The sequence below is a fragment of the Talpa europaea genome (genome assembly GCF_964194135.1).
Source record: "Talpa europaea genome assembly, chromosome: 7".
NCBI classification, from domain to species: Eukaryota; Metazoa; Chordata; class Mammalia; order Eulipotyphla; family Talpidae; genus Talpa; species Talpa europaea.
This window is the reverse complement of record NC_140074.1, coordinates 32728123-32754871: the sequence shown is the minus strand read 5'-3', so window position 1 is coordinate 32754871 and position 26749 is coordinate 32728123. Positions and strand designations below refer to the sequence as shown.

Here is a 26749-nt window from a genome sequence, read left to right as displayed (position 1 = left end):
CAATTTCCATTTATTGATAGAAATTGTACTCTGACTATCTGCTCATCAAGAAATCCCTCTCCTTCACACACAAATACACTCTACTCATGCTGTGCTTTTATTGGAATGTCCTCTCCTCTCCATGGGGACAAATCCTACCAACTCTAAAGATCAGCATCAGACTCAACCTCCCCTGACTCACTCTCTCTCTGGAAAGCACTTTTAACTTCCTTGTCCCTGTGTCCTTCTGATACCTATCTTATAACCTACTCACCTATCCTCACCATCCTCCTTGGATCAATGAAACTATCTTCTACACCTGGGCAAGCTTCCCAAATATGTGATGGTGCCAGGTCCAATGCACAGCTTCCGTTTTGGCCACACTCTCATTGCTTAACAATCCTACATAATGCTGGGTCAACTCTTTCCAATTGTTCACAATGAAAATTCTTAACATTCTTCATCCTTAAATTAGTCTTCAAGGATAATATTCAAGTCCTCATCTCGAATTCCAAAACCCAAGTTCACTCACACCATATACTACACCTCTCTAATGAACAGTCCACACAATATTTATAGATTTATTGGCTATTGCTAATATTCCATCTTAAAACATATCAAAAGTCTAAATTAGAATACCAACCTGCTCTCTGAATGGAATCTGTTAGAATCCTGTCCGCTGTGTCATACTTGGTGTGATAAATGTATCCGTTCTCAATAAAAGCTAAGTCTATTCCTAAGACATACAGGGAAGGAAAAAAAAAGTCACTTTGTTTAAAGATCAACCTTCCATCTATTTTTTTAGGCCTAGTTATGTATTAAATTCCTAAGGGACAAAGGTCAAAACATTAACATGACTGCTTTGTCATATCTACAAAAGAATGACGTAAAATTATTTTCCAAATTCTTAAAGACTCTACAACTACTATACATAATTCAATACATAATGAGTGAGAAAGTATACCACTACACAAAAAGTCATTGAAAGTGATGGCAAGGGATAGTAATACTAAGTTTGGGAGATCATCAGAACCTTGCCATCTATATCTTCTTGCTAGGCCTGCTTTAGAGAAGCTGAACAAGTCCCCAGGGGAGCTTGCAAAACAAGATAAAAATGAACGTCAAACATCCCTAAAGATCTATTGCCATCTTTTGGCTAAAACTGTTCTCCCTTGTTCTTCTCTCATACTGTGGGGCAAGTTCTAGAAAAGGCAAATAATAATTTTGTCTGGAGTTTAAAAGTAAAGGAAAAAATCAGGAACTCTGTTTCAGGAGTCAAACTAAACATCTCTCAGAGAATCTGCGCTCAGGAAATGCTGTTTACTTTTAAACTTCCAAAAAATAAAATCTGCTTTTGATAAAACCATTGTCCCACAATAGTCCATCACCTTGACAAAATACCTGGAATATTTCCAAAATCCCTGTAGATACGAAAGTCAGTATCTGAAGGAATGATTCCACTCTGAAAAACCTCCTGAGCCACCACAGAAGCAAAAGGGTGTTTAGCTGCTGAAACATAAGCTTGGACCAACCAAGGATTTTCAGGACCTGAAATGAAACATGGCAATACAAGGTCAAATCTGGCAATGTTTTAGCATATTATTTTTTTCAACAGACCTAAAATAGGTACTGTGCTGGTTTGGGGACACAGGTACAAAGTTACAATTATTTTTCTGTATTTTCCAATGTTTCTCTAATAAACGTATATGACTTTTTGGAAAACAACATTATTTTTAATTACAAAATAGCAGCACTACAAAAAGTTTACATTTAAAAATAAAAAATTGGTCCTCCCTGGTAGCACAAGGGGTTAAGACGCAACCTATAAAGCTGTCTGCAGCCACTGCAGCACAAGTTCAATCCCCCGGCCTTCCAGGGAGCAACCCACATGGCACAGCAGACCTCTCCTGACTCGCCCGCTACTCCACTTAGCAGTGTACTTTGGTCAGTCTGCCTGTTCTGTTCCCCACTCTGTCTCTGGTGAATCCTCTCACTCCCCACACCTCTGGCCTGTACCCCAGCTCTTGTATGCATAAATAAATACATCTTTAAAAAAAATAAAAAATCCAGCCCTCCCTGGTGGCCCAGGGGTTAAGTCTCACTGCTATCACCACTGCAGCCTGAGTTCGATCCCCACCCTGGGGATCGTCCACTGCTTCCCTTAGCAGTGTATTTCAGTAAATCTGCCTGCTGTGCTCCCCACTCTGTCTCTGGTGAATCCTCTCACACCTCTGGCCTACATCCCAGCTCTTCTATGCAAAAATAAAATCTTTAAACAAAACAAAAAACTTAAAAAAAAAATTAAATATCCACAAGTCCATCATTCTAAGATAACTTTTATCATTCTTATATCTTCAATTTTCTTACAAATGTATGATTGTGCATACATACCTGTACTCATATTTATCCTGCCGACTACTCTTTCATATAACGTTATATTAAATGCATTTTCCTACACAGTTAGACATTTTAATAACTGTGTCACATTTTACTAAATATACCATAAAGTTCCTTACTACTACTGTTTATAACTTTTTATCATTATTAATAACTCTTTATTAACATCTTCATGCCCTATAGCTTTTTTCAAGTGTGAGTGTTTTTTTCTGTAAGATAGTGAGACATAGGGCCTCCCTGGTGGTGCAGGGGTTAAAGTCTCAGTGCTATCAAGCTATCATTGGCCACTATGACATAAGTTTGATCCCTGGCCAGAGAGCTAGCCCACATGGCGCAGCAGACCTTTCCAGTCTTGCCTGCTGCTCCCCTCAGCAGTGTATTTCAGTAAATCCTCCTTCTCTGCTCCCCACTCTGTCTATGGTAAATCTCTTAGCCCCCTCTGGCCTACACTCCAGTTCTTGTATGCATAAATAAAAATCTTTTTTTTTTTTTAAGATTTATTTATTTATTTATACAAGCACTGGGTACAGTCAGAAGCGCGGGAAGGTGAGAGAATTCACCAGAGCCAGAGCAGGGAGCAGAACAGGCAGAAGGACCGAAGTACACTGCTGAAGGGAGCAGCGGGTGGCAGGAGAGGTCTGCGCACCATGTGGGACTCTCGCCCGGTGGCCGGGGATCGAACTGGCGCTGCAGAGGCTGCGGGCAGCTTCGCAACCCAGCGCTCAACCACTGCGCCATTGGGGAGGCCCCTAAAAATCTTTTTTTAAAAAGATAGTGAGATATAAACTGTATTAAAATTATTCACTTCTTTCTTCCATATAACTTGTAATATCTCCCTGGAGAAACACAAATGCACTTCCTAATCCTATCAAGTGCAGGCTTGGTCACATGTGTTGCTCTGACCAATAGACTGTATGTGGAGAGACGTGCTTCAATCAAGAATAATTTTAAGAATCATCACATGACCTATCGCTTTCATTAACTTTGGTCATGAGATCAATACATCCCTAGTGAGGGTTTTCCTTGAGCCTGGATCTCAAAATAAGATACATGGAATATAACTGCAGTTATCCAGGAACCAAAATATAGCAAGTAAGCCTTTGCTGTTCTAACCCACTGAGACTCAGAAGCTAGTTTGTGAAAACAAAATTTAGCAAAAATCTGATTGATGTAGATAGATCAATAATTGTATTTCAGGAAACCTAAGAATGTTAACATTTTTATAACTTTATAAACAAATTGTTTTCCTAACAAAAAATAATAAGGGCAAGAGTGAAGAAATACTGTAGAACCAGACATCCAGATGACCCAGATATTGAGTTACCAGACACAGATTTTTAAAACCATGACCAGATAAGTACAATCTATTTTTTAGAACATCAAATGGAAAGCCTAGAATTGAAAAATAAACAATTGATGTTAAGAATTTTAATAGATGGCTTAATATAAAATTAAAGAACAGAAAAAAAGTTATAAAGAATTAAAGCACAAAGGAAAAAAAGAATGGATAATAAAGAAATATGTCTAAGAAACACACAGCTTACATTGAAAACACATGGAAGTGAGTGAAATCCCAGAAGAGGGGACAGAATGAATTAGAAGCAATGTTTAAAGAGTTAACAGCCAACAATTACCAAAACTCAAAGAAAACATCAAGCTATCACATTCAAAAAGCTCTGCAGACCCTCTAAAAAGATAAATATAAGGAAAGAACATTCTTAGCACCACGATATTTGCCTCTGAATATCATTATTCACTAAAAGAACCAGTTCTCCTTAGAGAAATGACCTATTTCCAGTCTGAGGTTAGGAAAAGCACAAGGTTAATAAGTCAGAACATTCTGTGCCAAAAAGAAAGTGATCAAAGGAACATGTAAGAAACATGTCAAAAAGGCACTGGTTTGAAAGGGCCACTGCTGGCCCAAATTGAAACACTGCATGCATGAAAACAGTAACATAAAATAAAATGCATAAAATAAAAACAGATAGAATAGCGAAATAAATAAGTAAAGGCAAATCAAAAGCCTTTCTTCTATCAGAATTCCAACTTTTAAACAGATGGAATGAGGGAGTGAGAAACTCAACAGTAAACAAACATTACAGCAAAAATGTTTTGGGGCAAGAATCATCAAGATTGATCAGCTAGATGAGAAACAGGATATTAACATAGTCTCAAAATATCTGTTGTTACAAAGGAAAAAATAGTAACCTCACCAAGTAGATAAACTTGGAAATACTAAATCAAATTATTGTAAGTAAACATCAGCAGTAGTCAGACAGACTTTACATACCTCTTGCACTGAGGACACAAACGTAATAGGAAAAATGAAGCTGAGGAAACATTTTGAAACCATATCAGATTAAAATACTATTGTTAAAAGACTTATTACTAAAAGACTTATTACTATTTATAATCACATATTACTGTTTAAAATTATACTATTAAAATATTAAAGCCATATTTTAAAAACAAGTAAAGCTAAACTATAAAGGAAAGAAAGTTATCATAAAAATGGTTACCCTTAGATGAGGGAAAAGTACATGAGTGGAGTTAGAAAATTATTTGCCTTATGATAATAAGTTCACACTTTTGTGATTTTTTATATGATTGTGATATATCTAATAAAACATGACAAATAAATGTTATGCTTCAGGCTTCCCTGGTGGGATTAAATCTCAGCATTATCACCACAAAGGGCCTGAGTTCAATCCCCGGTCAGGGAGCTGACTACATATTGGAGCAGCAGACCTCTGCTGTCTCATCCACTGCTCCCTTAGGAGTGTATTTCAGATCTGCCTGTTCTGCTTCCCACTCTCTCTAGTAAATCCTCTCACCCCCTGCATTCTAGCCTACACCCCAGTTCTTCTATAAATAAATAAACATGGGCCTCCCCTGGTGATGCAGGCGTTGAGCATAGCGCTGTGAAGCTGGCCGCAGCCTCTGCAGCGCCGGTTCGATCCAGGCCCACCAGCGAGGGTCCCAGATGGCACGACAGACCTCTCCTGTCTCGCCTGCTGCTCCCCTCATCAGTGTATTTCATCAGTCTGCCTGTTCTGTTCCCCATTCTGTCTCTGGTGAATCCTCTCACCCTCCCGCGCATCTGGTCTGTACACCAGTTCTTGTATAAATGAATAAATCTTTAAATAAATAAATAAATCTTTAAGTTATGTTTCATCCTGCATTGGAAACCAGACAATATAAGACAATATAAGAATGGGCCTCCCTGTTGGCGCAGCAGTTGAGCACTGGGTTGCGAAGCTGCCCGCAGCCTCTGCAGCGCTGGTTCGATCCCCAGCCACCAGATGAGGGTCCCACATGGCACGTGGAACTCTCCTGCCACCCGCTGCTCCCCTCAGCAGTGTATTTCATCAGTCTGCCTGTTCTGCTCTCCGCTCTGTCTCTGGAGAATTCTCTCACCCTCCCGCGCTTCTGACTATATCCAGTGCTTGTATAAATAAATAAATCTTTAAAAAAAAAAGAGCCAATATAAGAAAAAGTAGGACATTACTAGAACAATTGGAGACTACTAAATGTGCCATTTATTAGATAATAGTTTTATATTAACATAATATTTGGGGCCTCCCCTGGTGGTGCAGCAGTTGAGCAATCTCCGGCTGCTGGTGAGTCCCACATAGTGCACAGACCTCTCCTGCTGCGCCCGCTGCTCCCCTCAGCAGTGTATTTCAGTCAGTCTGCCTGTTCTGTTGCCCACTCTGGCTGTGGTGAAACCTCTCACCCTCCCGTGTTTCTGACTGTACCCAGTGCTTGTATAAATAAATAAATCTTAAAAAAAAATTTAAAAATTTTAACATATTTGTTGAGTATGATAAATGTGCTGTTATGAAAGAGCATAAACTTTTACCTATTTAGATTATCAAGTAATTTTTTTCTTTTGTTCTGATGTGTTCAATTATACTGATTGACTTTCAAATACTACACCATCCTGTATTTCTGGAGTAAGCTCAACAGACATACATACATGCACAAACATACATTCTTGGACTCCATTTGCTAATATTATAATTTAGGATTTTTGTATCTAAGTATGGCATTTACCTACCAAAAGTATATAGACTGAAAGCAGTGAGCATCATTATGGAAGTCAGATAAGATGAAGCCTGAAAAATGTGACTTTTATAAGAGCAAACTTGGAGAAGTAGAGCACCTGCTGGTGACTAGATCTGGTTTTAAAACAAGAGCAAAGGAATTCCATTCTTTCACTGAATTTTTCAGTGGCTGGGAATAGAGAAACAAGGCAGTAACTGGGAAAAGAAGTGGGTCCTGTTCTTTAATAGTGAAAAAGCCTTTCTGTGTGCTCATGGAAATGGCCTCATAGGGAGGGAAGAATGATGAGAGAGAGAAAAAAATGTTTTTAAGTCACCATTAATATAAATCATTCTCCCATGCATGCAAGGACCCAGAAGGTGTTATTTTAAGATTTATTTATCTATGCATATAAGAGCTGGGGTACAGGCCTGAGGTGTGGGGTGTGAGAGGATTCACCAGAAAGAGTGGGGAATAGAACTGGCAGATTGACTGAAATGCAGTGCTGAGGGGAGCAGCAAGCGAGGCAGGTGAGGTCTGCTGCACCACGTGGGCTGCTCCCTGGCCGGCCAGGGGATCGAACTCATGCTGCAGAGGCTGCAGACAGCGTCATAGGTTGCTTCTTAACACCTTGCATGCACCACCAGGGAGGCCCCCAGAAGGTGTTTTCAATGTTTTACTTTTTTTTTTTTTTTTAAAGATTTTATTTATTTATACAAGCACTGGGTACAGTCAGAAGCACTGGAGGGTGAGAGAATTCACCAGAGCCAGAGTGGGGAACAGAACTGGCAGACTGACGAAGTGCACTGCTGAGGGGAGCAGCGGGCATGGCAGGAGAGGTCTGTGCGCCCTGTGGGACCCCCTCGCCAGCAGCCGGGGATCGAACTGGCACTGCAAAGGCTGCGGGCAGCTTCGCAGCCCAGTGCTCAACCGCTGTGCCACTGGGGAGGTCCTTTAATGTTTTACTTTTATGTATACATCTTTGTGTACACATACAATTATTTCTCAGGATGAATTCCTAGAAGTGAACCTGCTGGACAGAAGATTCTGCACATTTTTACAAATGGTGCACAATGACCAACTGTTCCCAAATGGTATCAATTTATATTTCTATCACCAGTGTACGAAAATGCCTGTCTCTATTTATCAGAACTGGCCATTATCATTCTACTTACTTTCTATAAATCTAATACTAAAAAGTTCCTTCTGTTAACTTTCATTTATATTTCCTCTAAAATAAATATCGTTTAGTGTGGCAGTTTCTTGAAAGGTAAAACATAAATTTACTATATGACCCAGGAATTCCATTCCTATGCATCTACCCCAAATGAAAATATATGTCCCCATACAAACTTACACCAAATGTTCATAGCAACATTTGGTAATAGCAACTATTCATAATAGTCTAAAAGTAGAAATAATTCAAATGTCCATTAAGTAAATGGATAAATGATGTTAGCATTATCCATAGATAAAACAAAATTCAGTAATAAAAAGGAAAGGTACTGAAACATGTATTAACATAAAAAAAGCATACTCTGAGATTTATTTTAGTGATGATTACAAAACATTTTAAAACCACTGAATTTCACTTACAATACTAGAATTATAGGGTGTGTGAATAAACAATGTAATCTCAATTAGATTATAAAGTAGCAGATAGATTATGATCCCATTTTGTAAGAAAAAGCTATATAAATTAATGTATATACATAGAAAAAAATTCATAAAGGTGGAAACTAGATTGTAACACTGGTTTGCTCTGGGTGGTAGACTTATAGGGGCATAGATATTTTCCCCAAAACATCTGTTATTTCTCTGCATATGATCTTTCTTCTACTCAAGTTTGGTAGTATCTGAGTTTTTTACAAGGTACAAACATTACTAATTTGTTTAAATTTTAAAATAATGGCTTTTATAAACCCTTCAAAATAATTATATCAAGGCTTCCTGACTCATGATATAAATCACTAGTTTGATAAATTAAGACATCCTTTCATGTATTCTAGTTCTTTCAAAAATTAGATAGTAATGGTTATTCTAGTCACTGAAAATTCCCCAAGTGAAGGTCTCTCTCTGAAGTAACAATGGAGAAGTAGGAAGCACAAAGTGTCCTAAGTGAAAAGTTTCCAGGCGAAGTGCTACTGCACAGGAAAAGAACGGGGTCTATTAAAAAAGGGAAGAACAGAACAACCTAGCATACACTCCCATGCAGAACTCCAAATACAGGAGTATCTTTATCTTGTTTTTTTTTTTTTTTTAAGATTTATTTATTCATGCATACAAGAACCAGAGCACAGGCATGAGGATGAGAGGATTCACCAGAGACAGAGTGGGGAGCACAATAGGCAGATTGACTAAAATACACTGCTGAGGGGAGCAGCAGGCGAGACAGGAGAGGTCTGTCACGCTATGTGGGATTCTCACTGGCGGGCCAGAATTGAGCCCGCCCAGAGGCTGCAGACAGCCTCACAGCACTGCACTCAACCGCCTGCACTACCAGGAGAGGTCCAAGGGTCTTTATCTTCTTTTAGTCAAATGTGAAAGGAACACTAGCAAGCTTTTTGACAGCCATCCCCATAAGAAAACTATTCTTTTGTAGAAAGTGGCCTCTGGAAATGAGAGCAGTACCAGGAAAGGTGTGGTACTGAAATGTCAAAAAATGCCCAGAGAACTTTCAGGTATTTAGTTGAGCCACAAGAATAAGCTACAAAAACCTAGAGGGAAAGCTTCTTACCAAACCTCAGAGAAAGGAGACAGTTTCAAATCTATTGTAGGACAGTCCACCAGAAAAAAAAATTTTTTGAAATATGGAGATTTTATTTTAGAATGGGTAAAACATTTAAAGGGGGGTGGAGTGGGGCCTCCCCGGTGGCGCAGCGGTTGAGCGCTGGGTTGCGAAGCAGCCCGCGGCCTCTGTGGCACCGGTTCGACCCCCGGCTGCTCCCTGGCCACCAGAGGAGGGTCCCACATGGTGCGCAGACCTCTCCTGCCGCCCGCTGCTCCCCTCAGCAGTGTACTTCGGTCCTTCTGCCTGCTCTGCTCCCCGCTCTGGCTGTGGTGAATTCTCTCACCCTCCCCTGCTTCTGACTGTACCCAGTGCATGTATTAAACAAAACAAACAAACAAACAAACAAATAAAATAAATAAAACATGCCTCTATAAAAAAAATAAATAAATAAAAAATAAAGGGGGGTGGAGTGTGTGTGTGTGTGAAAAACGGTAACTAGTAACAGGTCTGTTTTTCCTTTGTCATATGCAATGCAATGCAAAAATTTTACAACACAGAAAGCTACAAAAAATATAAATAAAGTCGTAAAGGGAATTCTGGTTTTCTATTCATGACACAAGGAGAGATCAAAATAGCCTTTTATCTTCTGCCCCATCCTCAACTCCAGTAACCACCACAGCCAATATCCACCATCTAGTAATGACTGCTAATAATTTCAATTTTTATCTTTCCAGATAATGCAATGATAACCTAAAATGGACACAACCGTAGAATTTTTATGTAAAACTATCTACATTTAATAAAAAACAGATTGTAACATACTCAGACACAGCTTAAGTAAATATAAATGAAGGAGTTGATGAGGGTCTAGACCTCAACAACCCTAGGTAAATGTGCTTTAACTTCTCTGAACTACACACATGGAAAGCATATTAACATGCATGCATATAAAATGTATTAATGTATACACACAGAAAAAAATTCAGGATAGGTACAGACTAAACCTTAAGACTGGTTTTTCTTTGCTGCAGGGGAGTAGGGGCAGGATGCTAGATAATAAATTAAAAGTGGACCTCCCCGGTGGCATAGCGGGTTGAGTGTAGTGCTGTGAAGCTGTCTGCAGGCTCTGCAGCACCGGTTCAATTCGCAGCCAGCCAGGGAGATTCCCACACGGCAAGGCAGACCTCTCCTGTCCAGCCCACGGCTCCCTTCAGCAGTGTACTTCAGTCCTTCTGCCTGTTCCGCTCCCTGCTCTGTGTCTGGTGTATTCTCTCACCATCCTGCACCTCTGGCCTGTACCCCAGTGCTTGTATAAATAAATGAATCTTAAAAATTGAAAAAATAATAAACAATAAAAAATTAAAAGCATGGCTGTGAAGGCCCAGAAGGGAAAATTATAAAAAGACAACCCCTGCCCGTATGAAGCCTTGACATTTTAACCAAAGGATAGACAGTGTCTTCTTCGCTTACAGAATTTTCTTGTGTATTGTGAAGTGGTGGTAGTATTGTGTGTTCCTATCTTGATAGATGTTCAAGCGTTAGAGGGAAATACATAAAAGTGTAGCAGCTACTTCTATCAATATTAGCTTCTTCTCATTCATTAAATGAAGAGTAAGAATAAGCAGAGGGCCTCTCTGGTGACTCAGGGGTTAAAGACAGCACTATCAAGCTACTGCCAGCCACCTCAACATGAGCTGGATCCCCAGCCAGGGAGCAGACCCACATGGTGCAGCAGACCTCTCTTGTCTTGCCTGCTGCTCCCCTCAGCTGTGAATTTCAGTAGAGCTGCCTGTTCTGCTCCCCACTCAATCTCTGGTGAATTGTCTCATCTCCCCACTCCCCCACACCTCTGGCCTACACCCCAGTTCTTCAATGCATAAATAAATAAATCTTTTTAAAAAAAGGAATAAGCAGAAAGTTTGAGAGCTGGAAAAATAGAACTTTTCTTCTGATTTCATAACCCTGAGATTGTCAGAGGCTTAGCTGATGTAAAACTTATTGCATTTTAAATGGTAAATGTGGGGCCACCCTGGTGGCGCAGGGGTTAAAGTCTCAGTGCTGTCAAGCTGTTGCCAGCTGCTGCAGCATGAGTTCAATTCCACCTGGCACAGCAGACCTCTCCTGTCTTGCCCGCTGCTCCCCTCAGCAGTGTATTTCAGTAGATCCTCCTGTTCCTCTCCCCACTCTGTTTCTGGTGAATCTTCTCACCCTCCCGCACCTCTGGCCTACACCCCAGTTCTTGTATGCATAAATAAAAATAAATCTTAAAAAAAAGTTAGATGTGTAAAAATAAGTTGAAAGGAGGGCCTCCCCTGGTGGCGCAGCGGTTCAGCGCCGGGCTGCGAAGCTGCCCACAGCCTCTGCAGCGCCAGTTCAATCCCTGGCCACTGGCAAGGGTCCCATATGGTGCGCAGACCTCTCCTGCCATGCCTGCTGCTCCCCTCAGCAATGAATTTCGTCCCTCTGCCTGTTCTGCTCCCTGCTCTAGCTCTGGTGAATTCTCTCACCCTCCCGCGCTTCTGACTGTATCCAATGCTTATATAAATGAATAAATAAATCTTAAAAAAAAAATGTTAAAAAAAAATAAGTTGAAAGGAGAAAATACAAACATGATATTGCTAAGTTATGAAGACACTTTGCACTCAGTATATCTTCATAACAAACAATAACATGTCTATAAAGGGTGTTAAAAAACAAGATGCCGGTGCTTCCCTGGTGGCACAGCGGGTTGAGCACTGTGCTATGGAGCTCTCTGCAGCCTCTGCAGCATGGGTTCAATTCCCGCCCGGCCAGGGAGATTCCCATATGGCGTGGCAAACCTCTCCTGTCTCGCCTGCAGCTCGCCTCAGCAGTGCTTTCAGTCCATCTGCCTGTTTTGTTCCCCGCTCTGTCTCTGGTGAATCCTCTCACCCTCCTGTGCTTCTGGCCTGTACCCCAATTCTTGTATAAAAATAAATAAATCTTTAAAAAAAACAAAACAAGATGCCATAGTACCTTACTTCCCCTAGCTCAACACATTCATTATTATAACTCCTAGCAAATCCTACATCTCTGGTTAAATGTATTAACCAAATTTCTAGCAGAACATGGAAATAGCATGGAACTGCCATCAGATTTTAGTATGTCCAGACTGAATAAATCTGAGTTTCAAATATTGATTCATATTACTGTTTTTATGACATCCAAATTAATATTTTTTTAAAATTTGAACAAAAATGATCATGTTTTAAAAGGAGTCCCAATTTCATTAGAGAGATTATGTACATTCTAAAAATTTCCATTTTTAAAGACAATTACTTTAAAATATACAATGCAAGCTCACATACCTGTTTGGAACACAAGTTCTTTTCCTCCTACCCCTGCTGCCTCAAGGTTAATAAATGCACGAATCAAGCTGGCCCAGGGGTGCTGAGTAATGAAACCATGACTGGCCTGAAAGAGAAAGAAAAGCAAATACAGGTTAAACAATCTTAAACTTAACTGAAGTCTTTATTTTACTTAAAGATAGGATGTCTGTACTGATGATGAGTAGGAATACAATCTTTTTTTTTTTTTCAAAGTCAGGATCTAAAGATATCTATATGTTTTTCCCTCTCTGCATAATGGCTGTGTGCAGTTTTCTCAGTGGAAAGTCACTGTCACAAAAGGCAATCTGATTTCCATGAGTGGTGACAAACAATATCTTTTCTAAGAGTGAGGGTGTGCAAAATAAAGAGCAAAAAAATAGCAGCTAAGGAAACACTGAGCAATCTATATGGTAGGGTATTCATGCTATATGCATGTCTCAAAACATCTCTGAAACTCTAGGGTCAAAGAAAACCAGAGGTAAAAAAATTTTCCACCACAGAACCCTTTTATTAAAGATTTATTTTTATTTATTTATGCATACAGGAACCGGGGTTTAGGCCATAGGTATGGGGTGGGAGGGTGAGAGGATTCACCAGAGACAGAGGGGGGAGCAGAACAGGCAGCTCTAATGAAATCCACTGCTGAGGGGAGCAGTGGGCAAGACAGGAAAGGTCTCCTGCGCCAGGGGGTTAGCTCCCTGGCCAGGGATTGAACTCATGCTGATTAGTGGCTGGCAGTAGCTTGATAGCGCTGAGACTTTAACCCCTGCACCACTGGGAAGTCCCACAGAGCCCTTTTATTAATCAACACTGACAAGATATCTATTCTAAGTAGAATTTTCAAAATACTGAACATGCGTATATAAGAGGCTGTGGACTTTTTATTTTTATTGTTTTTATTATTATTTATTATTCAAGCTTAGTACTTAAAATGAGCATCTTACTTGCAAGACATTTTCCTCAGCACCATTAAAGAGAAATATGACAGCATGCTCTAAGGCTTCTGAAGATGTTGACAAGACGCGAAGGACTTCCAGCATCACTGAACAGCTAACTGCATCATCGCTGGCACCTTTAAATCAGAAAAACAGAATTAATTCTCAGTATTTAAAGCCATTAAGAAATAGCGTTTTCTCATTAAGGAATAGCTGCAAGAAGCAGTCTTCTCACCATCAGAGGACAATTACCCACACCAGAAATAAACTCCATGAAGGCAGGGATCTTGTCTGATTTGCTTGCTGACATTCTCTCAATGTATGGGACCATAACTGGCCCACAGTAGTCCCTCAGTATTTGTTGAATAATCAACCATATGACACTTAATACTGAAAACTAGCATTCTCATCGACCTAAACCTATTTATTTTATTCTTTATCCTCACTCCTCATTGTCTATTATATTCCCACTCCTGGTGTTCAGAGTTTCCTATATCATATCTGACTGTCACTGACTCCTTTCTGCTTGTTTTTCTGCCAAAATCATAAAAGTTACAGATGATTCTGGATTTACAGAGGGGCCAGTTTGGATGATGTAGTATTTTTTTAAGGGTTCCCTAAGGGAAAAGATGTGATGAAAAGTGCAAAAAAGACACCTAATCTACAAATATATAGAAAAAGGAACTAATGCCCTAAGCAATAACCCTAGATCCAGCACTGATAAAGCAGAGGACCTCATAAATCATTCCTTTGATTCAGAAACTGAATATTAATTAAAAGTCATTATAAAGCTGACTCTAGCACCTTGAGTTTTTTAAAAACCACTGTAATAAGTAGTTATAGGAGGGGCCTCCCTGGTGGCCTAGGGGTTAAGTCTCAACCCTATCACCACAACGGCCTAAGGCCTGAGTTCAATCTAAGGCCAGGAAGCTGACCCACATATGGCACAACAGACCTCTCCTGTTTTGCCCACCGCTCCCCTCAGCAGTGTATTTCAGTAGATCCACCTGTTCTGCTCCCCACTCTGTCTCTGGTGAATTCTCTCACCTCCCACACCTCTGGCCTACACCCAGTTCTTATATTCATAGATAAAAATCTTTAAAAAAAAGAAATAATTATAGGAAGCCTCCTTGGTGGCATAGGGGTTGAGTCTCAGGGCTATCACTGCTAACACCTGAGTTCGATTCCTGGCCAGGGAGCTAACCCACATATGGCATAGCAGACCTCTTCTATGTCATCTGCTGCTCCAAGAAAATGGTTTTTCATATCATTTTCTTAGCAGTGTATCTCAGTACATCTGCCTGTTCTGCTCCCCATTCTCTGGTGAATCTTCTTACCAGCGGTCCTCTGGCCTATACCCCACTCCTGGTGTTTTGGGTAGTTTTTCTACACAAAAATTTTTTTGAAAGTAAGTGAAGGAACTGAACACACATCTGATAATATTAAAGTATTTTTGTTAAGTTTCTTAGGTGCAGCAATTCATGTTATTATGCACGTCAAAAAAAAAGTTCTCGTCTTTCAGTGACACGGACTGAAATTCAGAAGAATCTTACATAACTGAGAGCTGCTTCAAAATAGTCAGTGGATGGGGGTGTGGAGACAGAAGAAACGAGATCAGACTGTTGAAACTGAGTGATAGGTACACTTGGTTTCATTAAATAGCTCTCTGTTTTTGTATATATTTGAAATTTTCTGTAAGAAAAAGTCTGAAGGACTATAAAAGAAAACAGACAAAGAAAAAGCTCAGGCAATAGCATTTCTGGGTGGACATACTGGGAGACATGGTATCACTTTACCCTACTATTTCCTGATCTAGAGAGCAGGATAAATATCTACTTCACAGGTGTGCTGGAAGGATTACAAAATAATGCACAATGCCTGCATGTGGTTAAGCATTCAATGTTAGTCTTTCCTTCTCCTCTTTGCTAACTTAAAAAGGTTCTACAGCCAACTAATATGCTTGTTTAGGTGCTTTTAAATTCCAGACCCCATTCCTACTCAAAAAGAAACTACTTATTAACTATACTCATCTTGGTAATGATTACTGTATTGTATTTCAATCAAAGTGAAACAGTAATAATTATCTAATTACTATGAAGCAGGAAGTATATGGCAGCTATCATTAAAAAGTATGCAGCTGTCCTGAAACCAAGTGAAATATAGGTTTCTAAGACTGAGTTACTTTAAAATAAAAACAATAAAATATTCCTTTATTCACAGAGAAAGGGGAATTGAAAGATAGAGATATCTACAGAGTATTGATTAAGAAGTTAAGCTGTCCATTTATCTTTCTTTATTATAATGGTTCTGATATCTCAGAAAAGAACTAAATAAAGATCAAGTATCCTTAAGAAAGTGAAGGAAAGTATCTTTAACAACTGTGTGATTAAGCAGCATCCCTTTCCATTTAGAGTTAACTTTGAAATTGAAGCCACCCCTAAAATAACGCAAATGCCTCTTCTACCAATAACCTGTAACCACACAGCAAACCCAGAAGATATTTAAGGCCTCTCTGTGGATTGCATTACTCCTAAATGGTATCATTTCCTGAGTTCCAGATACACTGCCAAGAACTTTTAAAAAATAGCCATGTTTCAATTAGTTTATCCACTAAAAGTATTTAGGTGAGAGCATTTTATGAATTTTTTTAACAATTTATTATTGACAGAAATTTCCTTAAAATGATTTGTATAGGCATTTTTCTTATAAAATTTTAGTTAAAAATGGGTTCCAATGATCCCCCAAAACATCATCCTTTCATTACTGGACTCCTTATACGTGATTTGTAATATTTGGTACTGTGTTTGTTTCTGATATTTGTATATACAACTTTCTTGTATAATGCTCTTAAGTGGTCATGGTGTTAATTTGTCCCTTCTTAGAATTTGAACATAATAATAATGAGCATAGGGTAACATTTATGCTTTGAGATAGACATAAAAAACCACTCATTTCTCTAGCACACAAAGTTATTACTGACTTTATAGAACAGATGTATGTATACTGATTTTTGAAAGATACTACGTGCTAAATGCAACTGACAAGCTCTTGTTAAAAATAACCTAGTATTTATCATTTTATCAAGCAAATAAATTTTATTTTATATTTTGTATAAATCTAGATGTTCGTATTGGGCCTGGTGTAAGTTCAACCAATCCAGAAGTATTACTATTAAAATATTAGTGGCAAAAAAAGGGTGGGATTTTTCATATCAGGCACTATTCTGTTTCATTATCTTTAACCCTCTAAGCAATCCCATTAGGAAAGTACTATTAGTATCTCCATTTTACAGATCAGAAACAGGGAAATGCTCAGAAACTCTCCTTCCTTTCAAATGTAGCTACATGAACTGACTGACCAGGAAACCTGGCATCTGGTCTTGGCTCTCTCTCTCTGATCAGTGGTGAATAAGCTTATTCCTCTGTCAAAAAAACAAAAAACAAACACAGATGCTATCTTAGATTTGTCTAACACTAACGTGACATGATTCCATAGTAAAATGGCACTATTTTCTTCTCTACTTACAATCTCCCTAACTACTGAAAATATTTTTCTGAGGAGTCTTATTTTTTAAAAATGGAAATTCGATTTACAGGATACTCATTCATTTGACAAATATTTATTATTTCAGTACAGTACTAAACAGAAATATTCAATTTTGGTATTTTCAGAGCAAGATTTGTGAATTAATGAGGACCTGTAAGTCTGGTATCACTATGGAACCAAAATTCTTACTTTATAGGTCAACAGAAACTGCTAGGAGCAATGTCCTCTAAACCATGTATCCCTTAAAGGCAAGGACTGTCTCACAAATCCCCAAGCCTATTATAACACCTAGCTGAGTGAGTAAACATCTGAAGTGGCAAAACCTAACTCCAGGACTCAGGGATACATACTAGTAATGCTGAAAAGGCTACTCAGTCTACCAGAAATACTTCATGTCCATCATTAGATTCTTGGCAGGCACTAATGCTTAAAAAAATAAGCTAAAGCATTTGAGATAATACTGCAAGGTAGATCTTAAACTAAATGATACTTCTCTAATTTTTTAGCCTTCCATCACAGGATAGAAAGGTTTAGCCAAGAAAACTGCCTCACAATTGCCCAGGCAGCTTGACTTAGGCAAAGTTAGTAAACTTTCTGGACAGTGATGATCAAAAAACACTAAAAACAGGTACATACCTGGTGAGTTTGCAACTGAGTCAAAATGACAATTAGCCAGGACAGCATGCTGGGCTCCAACTCTGGGTTCCAGTTTTACCACAACATTGGTGATGTTGTCATAGTAGCTTGTAAAACCTCCTAAGAAGTCAATGCTGAAGGACCCGGTGGGTCGTTGTACATCTACTGAAATCTTGTGAAGGCTGCTGCTTTGAACTTCAATCAGTTTGATCTGTTCCAAAATATACTGCACGGTCAGAATTTCATTTTCTGGACTTCCTGTAGTCCGAGGGCCAATGGATGTAATGTGTTCAAGATAATCCCTGGAAACAATCAAATGAATGATGATGACAAGGCATGCTAGGCTGAAAACCAAGAGCCCAGAGTAGCTTTTCCTCTACATCCTTCTCAACCAGCCCTTAAAGTAGTTCTTTGGCTTCTCACATAAAAAAACGTTGCCTTTATTGTTTCAGGCTCTCTTTGAAAATCACTTACAAAGGTCTATCATTTTATTTTGCCTCCCAGGAGTTTATTCCTTCAGAGTTTTCTCCACTCACCCCATTCCCAACTCCTCCCAATTCCCAAAAACCAACACAAAGACAAGGGATTCTAACAAAATCTGTACTGCAGAAGAGAGCTAGACAGGACAGAATACTGATAAGTAGCAGAAATCAAAGAGCAAAGGTAAGTAAGTCAAGAGATTAAATAAGCAAAGAAAAATGTTTGATTGTGAATGGAGTCAGCCCTTCTAGTGTGCAGACAGGGCCTAATAACTTCAATTCAGGCCAGAATCAACTCTGCCCCCAAAACAAACATTTTTTTTCATCTTCACTGCATTCCAAGCAGGAAAAAAGGGGGTGGGGAAGGTATGTTCCAGAAAATCTTTAAGAAAACAAACTTTGTATTCAAAAGAAGAGTTTTAAAAACACAGTGGCTGTTGAAAAGGCTCTATGCTAATTTAACGCTCTATGCTAATTTGCCTTCATCACCTTTCCTAACATACTTACAGGTATTTTTTTTTTTAAATTAAAAAAAAAAATCAAACCTTACACACCAGAGGCCCACGGACAAGCTCCAGGAATGTGAGAACTGAGTTTGTCAACTTCTCAAAATAAAATCTTGACAGGAGAGTCAACAGCTTTCAGGTTAGAGGACGGATGACCCTCAAGAGTAGACCCCTGCATAATCCACATCCGACCCCTCCCCGGACCCCGAATTTATAAAACAGTCCCCGCTAACAAATTTCACTCCCCATTTCGCTTGGAAAGCGGAAAGGCTAACCAAAGTGAAAAATAAAAGTTGCTCCAGAAGGCGGGAGGACTTCTAACGACCCACTACATGCAGGTGGGCAAAATGGACGTGAGGAAACAGGCACAGTCCCCCTGAAGCCCCCCACCTGCACCACAAGCTTACAGCACGTTTCATAAACCGGGGACGCCAGAAGAGGGACGCGCAAGGCCACCCCATCCCACGAGCAGCAGCCGGGGGAGCCGGCGAGCCCGGGCGGTCCCGCAGCGGCAGGTGCTGACAGGTGTGGTGCCCCCGCCCGGTAGGGGCCGCCATGTGGGCAGCGCAGGCCCGGAGGCAGTCGCGGGTACCTGGCTTGCCGCGCATCAAACTCCCCGTGGCCCCCAGGGGTCCCGCGCAACACGAGCTGCTGCAGCGAGAGCTGCACGAGCGCCCGCAGCGCGAGCAGGTAGAGCGCCAGCCCCAGCGCGGCGCGCGCCTCCGACAGTCCAGTCCCCGCGCCGCGGCTCACGCTCTCCTCAGAGCCGCGCTTCCGCGTCCTGGCGCCGCCGCCGACGGCGTCCACCTGAGACGCCTGCTCCGGGGCCTCCTTCTGTTGGGATGCGGCCGCCGAGCCGTCGCGGCGCTCCCCTCCGACGCGGTGCCGCCTCACGGCCGCCGACTCTGAACCCCGCTCCATGTCTCCGCGCCTCAGCCTCCGCGCCAACCGCCCTTCCCCGCGACAGCGCCGGGAGCCACGGCGGCCGCCGCAGCGCCTCCTAGTGAGCGGACGGAAACTGCAGAGGGCCAAACTTGTTCTGATTGGCCGCCGCGCCGCGCCGGGACCCAGCCTCCTCAGCTACACTGCGGGCGGGCACCGCGGCGGGCAGGCCCGGGCGGTGTCCGATGGGTGTGCCTTCGCCTGCTAGGTGTCCTCTGCCAGGTGTGGGACGAAGATATCCAAGTGGAAAGATAACTCTTAAGAGAAATGTGAGAAAAGTGAGAGATCAGTTTTAAAAGGCGGCGCATGGGGCCTCCCTGGTGGTGCAAGGGGTTAAGCACAGCACTCTGAAGCAATCCGCAGCCTCTGCAGCACGAGTTCGATTCCCCAGCTGGTCAGGGAGCAACCCACATGGCGCAGCTGACCTCTCCTGTCTCGCCTTCTGCTCACCTAGGCAGTATGTTTCAGTCAGTCTGCCTGTTCTGCTCCCCGCTCTGTCTCTGGTGAATCCTCTCGCCCCCTGCATCTTTGGCCTGAACCCCAGTTCTTGAATGCATAAATCTTAAAAAAAAAAAAAAAATGCACATGGGGCCTCCCCGGTGGCGCAGTGGTTGAGCGCTGGGTTGCGAAGCTGCCCGCGGCCTCTGTGGCACCGGTTCGACCCCCGGCTGCTCCTCGGCCACTGGAGGAGAGTCCCGCATGGCGCGCAGACCTCTCCTGCCGCCCGCTGCTCCCCTCAGCAGTGTACTTCGGTCCTTCTGCCTGCTCTGCTCTCCGCTCTGACTCTGGTGAATTCTCTCACCCTCCTGCATTTCTGACTGTACCCAGTGCTTGTATGTATAAACAAACAAATAAATAAATAAATCTTTTTAAAAAAACTGCACATGCCTCTTAGGGTGCACCAGGCAGATGGAGAAGGCAATGGCCTACCTTTCCTAACAAACATTAGAAGGGGCTCTGTAAAAGGAGAAGGTTCCTGGCTCCTAAAAGTAGAAATAGGACTGAGCAGAGGACCTCCCTTTTCCACATACATAAGCTATTCACGGATCATCAAAACCTTGTTTGTTAAACACCATCACGGTTTCCATTTACACGTGAAGAAAAATATGAGTAGAGGTTGAGAGTAGAAAAGTTGGAAAGGAGGCATCATGAGACCAGAAACCTGGCCCACGCAATGCTGGGAGCTGGCTGGAGGTGGGGTAGAAGTGATTAACGTAGTTGTTAAACCAGCTGTAAAATGAAAGCTTCTGAGGCACCAAGCACTATAGCAAACATCAGGCTGCCACAGATTATATCAGAGGCCCAAAACCAGAGGAAATAGAGATTGAGGGCCCTTTTAGAGAAATCACTGGTCCTTACAGATTAACGTAGTCACACTGTAGAAGGTGATGAACCCCTCCCAGAGAAAAGAGAATTTGAAAATTGATGACCATTAGAGAGTCTCTGGTCCTTTTCAAATTCTGTATAGTTATTCAACAAAAGTTAACTCCACACTGGTCCAACCACTATGGAGAGCTGTGTGGAGATTTCTGGACCTACTAAACATAGAGCTTCCATATGATCCAGCAATTCCACTCCTAGGTATTTACCCAAAGGACACAGAAACATCAATTCCAAAGAGCACCTGCACCTCTATGTTTATAGCAGCTCTATTTACAATAGCTAAGTTTTGGAAACAGCCCAGATGCCCAAAAATAGATGACTGGATCAAGAAGATGTGGTACATATATACCATGGAATATTACTCAGCATTCTAAAAAGATAAACACATGCAATTTGCAGCAACATGGATGGCGGTGGAAGGGATCATGCTCAGCGAAATAAGCCAGAAAGAAAAAGAAAAATACCGGATGGTCTCACTCATAGCAGAATCTAGAAAACTTAAATAAGGGACCAGGAAAATGAATAACTATAAGAAAGTGAAAATCAAAATCAACAAAAAACTATGAACCAGAGACACTTTTAGAGGGGTGGGGGGCGGGAGGGGAGGGATTGGGGTCAGAATGGGGTCGTTGCAATTTTATGGGGAATATAAAAATAAAATTTATTATTTAAAAAAAAAAAGTTAACTCCACAAAGGAATGAGCCCCTCCCAAGGAGAAAACTTTATCAGTGCAATTTCTGCACTGGCAAGGGGCAGCAGTCCTTCTGCCCACCTGTGACTATGCAAGTGTTCTCTTTGCTAACCTTTTTCGTTTGTAGAGCAGTAACAGCAGCCCTCTGCCTGCCTGTGCCTATGCAGGAGCTCCTCGACACCAACTTTCTCCCTCTGCAGGACAGCAGCCCTCCTGCCGTTAGGGGGAAAACGATGTCCTAAAGCTAATTCCATACAGGCTTTGTGGACTCCACCCCGCACTGCAGACCAAAGCCAAAAGACACTGGGAACTCCAAATCCCATCACCACCAAAGGGAAGGTGGCTGGGACCTGAGGGTGGCATTAAGCAGCCAGGTGTGGTATAAAGCCAGACACATGGGCTTTGGAGGGGATCCCCCATTTTGGCTCTCCGCCAGCTAAGTTCTGGCCAACTCTGAGAGTGCCTTTGGGTTTCCAGGTGGGCGGATCGGTAGGACGCATTAAAGACTTTATTTCCCTATTTTCTCCCTGAGTTGTACATTTCCTTAATTCCCTTTCCCTTGTAAATAAACCTTTTATTAACCTTTTGTGTGTGCCTGTAGTGGAGTATTAAGTCCCTTTTAAGCGCGCGGGTGAGGACCCACAGCCAAGCAACCCATTTTATATCGGGGTTGCCCTATAACACTGTGACCATGCAGGTGCTTCTCTTCACTGACCTCCTTTTGCAAAGCAGCAGAAGCAGCTCTCCTCCCAAGGCTGCCCGCCTGTTACTATACAGACCTCTCTTCTAGCCAATCTGTCCCTTTTGGGGGCAGCTCTCTCTGGCCACTTGTGTCTATGGAAGCATTCTTTACACTTTCCTCCCTTTTAGAATAAACCTGCCCTTTTCAATACAACGTATGTCTCTGTTTCACGGAGAAACCACCTGGGAAATTTTCCCATATCAATGGAAGGTGAGCTCTGGTGAAGCTTTTCCCACAGTTAACCAAAGGAACCCAACATCTTCAAAACCAACTTCAATGGGTATTATTTAAGCAAGCACTGTTTTGAGTGCTTTAACATATTATCTCATTTAATTCTCATAAGAACCCTGAAAAGGAAATAGTCTAGTCCCATTTAATAGATGAGGAACTTAACAGATAACAAAATTGAATTGGGCCTCCCCGGTGGCACAGCTTTGAGCGCTGGGTTGCAAAGCTGCCTACAGCCTCTGCAGCGCTGGTTCGATCCCAGGCTGCTCCCCGACCACTGTAGGAGGGTCCCAAATGGCACGCAGACCTCTCCTGCCGCCCGCTGCTCCTCTCAGCAGTGTACTTCAGTCCTTCTGCCTGCTCTGGTTCCCGCTCTGGCTCTGGTGAATTCTCTCACCCTCCTGTGCTTCTGACTGTACCCAGTGCTTGTATAAAATAAAATAAATAAATCTTTAAAAAAAAAAAAAAACAAAGAATTGAATTCAGTGGATTCCCAAATCAGTGTTCTCTTCCACAACTGGATATGGCATTCTGGAAAGGAAGGGTCACAAAAGTTACTCCTCCGTGTCACCCTGGTTAGTGAGTGAAGAGAGCTCATCGGTGTTGTTTCAGATCATAGATATCTTCTCTTTTCCCTTTCTGCCTCAAAGTTCCGTTTCCAGGATGGAGTTGCTGCAGTACCCTATTAACCTAGAGACCAACTGATAAAGTACCATTCCCTATAGGTCTAGTTCCTGCCTAACACTGGGCCTAACCTGAGGCAAGGCACTGCTACTCCCAGCTCTCCAGGCACACTGGCCTCTTTCAAAGTCCTTCCTGCTCACCATCCTACCTTTATAACAAGAGCGCACATGCGTTACGAATTTCCTGGAATGTTCTTCCCTCCAATCATTGCCTAATTAACTCCTATTCATCCTTCAAATCTCAGCTTAAGTGGTAAATCCTCAAATAAGAATCTTTTAATCTGATGATGCCAGTTTCCCCTATTTGTAGACTCACATTATATCATGCATGCTTGTATTTATTTAATCTTCCTCATTAGACTGTAAACTCCATGAAAGCAAGAATCATGTCTGGTTTTCTCTACATATAGTTTGTAGTCAGCATTTCTTGAGTGAATAAATTAAAATGTAACTTTTATGGCAGCAGCGTAATTTTAGCTCGATAAGATGCCCTTTAGTCTATAATGACCACGAGACCAAAGACAATGACTATCATATTTATTCATCAGTGTGTCCACTGTGCTTAGCTCTGTACCTAGCCCATGGTTTTCAGTCACTGCATATCTATTGAATGAGCTAATGAATATACAGTATCTTTTATCAGAGCCAGGTGCCTGGCTATTCTTTCTAAAAACTCCAGCAGCTCTACTATCTTTGGAAGTTAAGTCAGCATCCACTGAAACTTAACAAGATGTAGAGGGTTCTAGAGGAAGGGCACAATCGTCTCCTTATCTTTTAAACTTTACTTTAAGCTGTCACTTGTTAGGTTGGATGAATAACACAAAACCTAGGAATAAGTTGTACCTCCCCAGGAGCTGTGCTGTCGATTAAATCATTTGATCTTCTTCTGAATGGATGTTTGTTAAGCATCACTAATAATACCCCACGGGAGGTAGTGTACATAGTAGGGAAAAGCTTGGCTATTGGAGTCAAATGGAGCTGAGATCCTAAGTCTTATACTTTCAGTACCTATGGCATTATGCATGGTGCAATCTCAGTGTCAGTGTCCTTATCTGTGATAATGGAGATTATGCCTGCCTGAAAGAGTTTCAATAAGGATTAATCAGTTAATACCTGTGAAAGATAAGACATTTACACTGAAGTCTCATTAAATATTATTAAACTTCACAGATTTTCTTTCTTACATGATTCTTTGCAGATTGAATTAAAAGCCATTTTTCTATCATGATATCATGAACCCTAGGTGATGGATTGAGCTATTTTACTTGGGGTCTTAGAAGGCAGTTTTTTTCCTAGACTTGTGTTAACTATGGTATTCACATTTGAATATTTTTAAGCTACCACTTGTTGGTATCTACTCTATGTCACATACTGATCAAGGTGGGGAAACATTGAAAAGAAATCAATGCCATTGCCTTCACAGAGTTTACATTCTATATGGGAGACAATAAACAAAGAAAAATGAGAATTTATGGATAAATATCGGGAAAAATGCCATAGAGAATAACAAAGCAGAGAATTCAGAGTGACAGAGGCTATTTTAAGAAGAATGCCCAAGGATGATCTCTCTCAGGAAATGACATTTTAGGTGACTTGAATGAAGTGACTTGAATGAATGGGCCCTGTAAGAGACGGGATATGATGTTTTAGGCAGAGGCAAATGAACTGGAATGTTCAGAAGTGGTTAAAGCAGACTGAGCAATGGGGGTGAGGATGGAAGGTCAGAGATGTGGGCAGGGGCAGTACAAGGAGGGTCTCCTGGGTCACAGCAAGGACTTAGGTTGTAGAAGTTTATGCTTTACGTTGTAGGCTATCGATGAGTCTCAAAGCCAGGAAAGCAGCACAACAGTCGTGCCTATATCATAGAGGCTAATAAGAGACCTTGCTAATATCTGGCCTTTGAAGTGTTTGAGGCCATTGATCTATAGTTTTGTGTAGGAAGGAGACCATGATCAATTAAAACATTTACCCTGGTTTCCACATATCAAATTGCTGATGATGATCAAATGGGATGAGAAAGGCTTTAGCTGCCCCATCTGGTAAACTACTGATCGTGAGGGTTGATTAAATTCATCTGGATTTAACAACAATTATGTTTTCCTTTTGTGTTCCTTTATGATACAGTAGATGCTAGATTGATCAATGAGCACAGGGATGTCTCAAGTCCTTTCTGTTTTGCTATCTCTTGGTATGTCAATAGTAACTTAGCCAAGGTATTGCCATGCCAGGTCTCAGGATTTGGGTGACTTGCCACTCTTTCTTCTGAGCAGGTCAACCCATTGTCTATATGCCTACAAAGGTGAAAGTTCTCTGGTACTGAAGCTGGCAGATGAATAGATTTAAATTATACATTTATTTTATAACAATTTATATTGCACTATTTTTACAATTTAAGACATTCAATATATATTGAAAAGTAATAGGAAAAATACCAACAACTCAACAAAAAAATCTATAAACCATTTACATTTCAAAGAAACACATCTAAAGATGTGAACCATTTTATTTTAATTTTTTTTATAAAGTTTTTTTTTATAGAGGCATTTTTTTTTATTTGTTTGTTTGTTTTGTTTATACATGCACTGGGTACAGTCAGAAGCGCGGGAGGGTGAGAGAATTCACCAGAGCCAGAGCGGGGAGCAGAGCAGGCAGAAGGACTGAAGTACACTGCTGAGGGGAGCAGCGGGCGGCAGGAGAGGTCTGCGCGCCATGTGGGACCCTCCTCCGGTGGCCGGGGAGCAGCTGGAGATCAAACCGGCGCCGCAGAGGCCACGGGCAGCTTCGCAACCCAGCGCTCAACCGCTGTACCACCGGGGAGGCCCAAGATGTGAACCATTTTAAACTAATCACATTGTAAAAAAAGGTTTATTGTTTTGCTTTCAACCATAATATGCACTGCTGGCAAAAGTCTGACAGGCAATTTTATATGATATACATGGGATATGTATTGGAATGATCTTTCTGGAAAGCAGTCTGACAAGGTATACCAGGAGCCTTTAAAGAATTAACATTTTTTTGATGTAGCATTTTCATGTATTAAAGATATGAAAAATCAGATAAAGAAAAATGCAAAATAAAGCTTATCTATGAATATCAAATATTACCTACTTCAGCATTAAAAAGTAAGTTCTTGGGACTCCCTGGAGGCCTAGGGGTTAAGTCTCAGCACTACCACAGCTAAGGCCCACCACAACAGTCTGAGTTCAACCTGCACCCTAGTTCTTTTTTTTTTTTAAAGATTTATTTATGCATACAAGAACTGGGGCACAGGCCAGAGGTGTGGGGGGTGAGAGGATTCTCCAAAGACAGAGTGGGGAACAGAAAAGATAGATTGACTGAAATACATTGCTGGGGGGGGGGCAGCAGGGGACATAGAGGTCTGCTGTGCCATGTGGGTAGCTCCCGGGCTGGGGATCAAACTTGCGCTGCAGTGGCTATGGATAACTTCATTAGTGTTGACACTTAACCCCTTGCGCCAC

General features: G+C 41.3%; 1 protein-coding gene across 2 annotated transcripts in view; it reads right to left on the bottom strand.

Moving 5' to 3' along the window:
- ERMP1 (endoplasmic reticulum metallopeptidase 1) overlaps positions 1–19521 on the bottom strand; it is a gene marked incomplete at both ends in the record, with an annotated part of 44358 nt that extends 24837 nt beyond the window's left edge. For both annotated transcript variants that reach the window (XM_084238141.1, XM_084238142.1), the window contains 6 exons: positions 623–715; positions 1381–1527; positions 12478–12583; positions 13443–13570; positions 17616–17917; positions 19193–19521. In XM_084238141.1, the coding sequence (XP_084094267.1) occupies positions 623–715; positions 1381–1527; positions 12478–12583; positions 13443–13570; positions 17616–17917; positions 19193–19521 (1105 nt within the window). The remainder of the gene's footprint in view (positions 1–622; positions 716–1380; positions 1528–12477; positions 12584–13442; positions 13571–17615; positions 17918–19192) is intronic.
- Positions 19522–26749: the final 7228 nt, after the last annotated feature.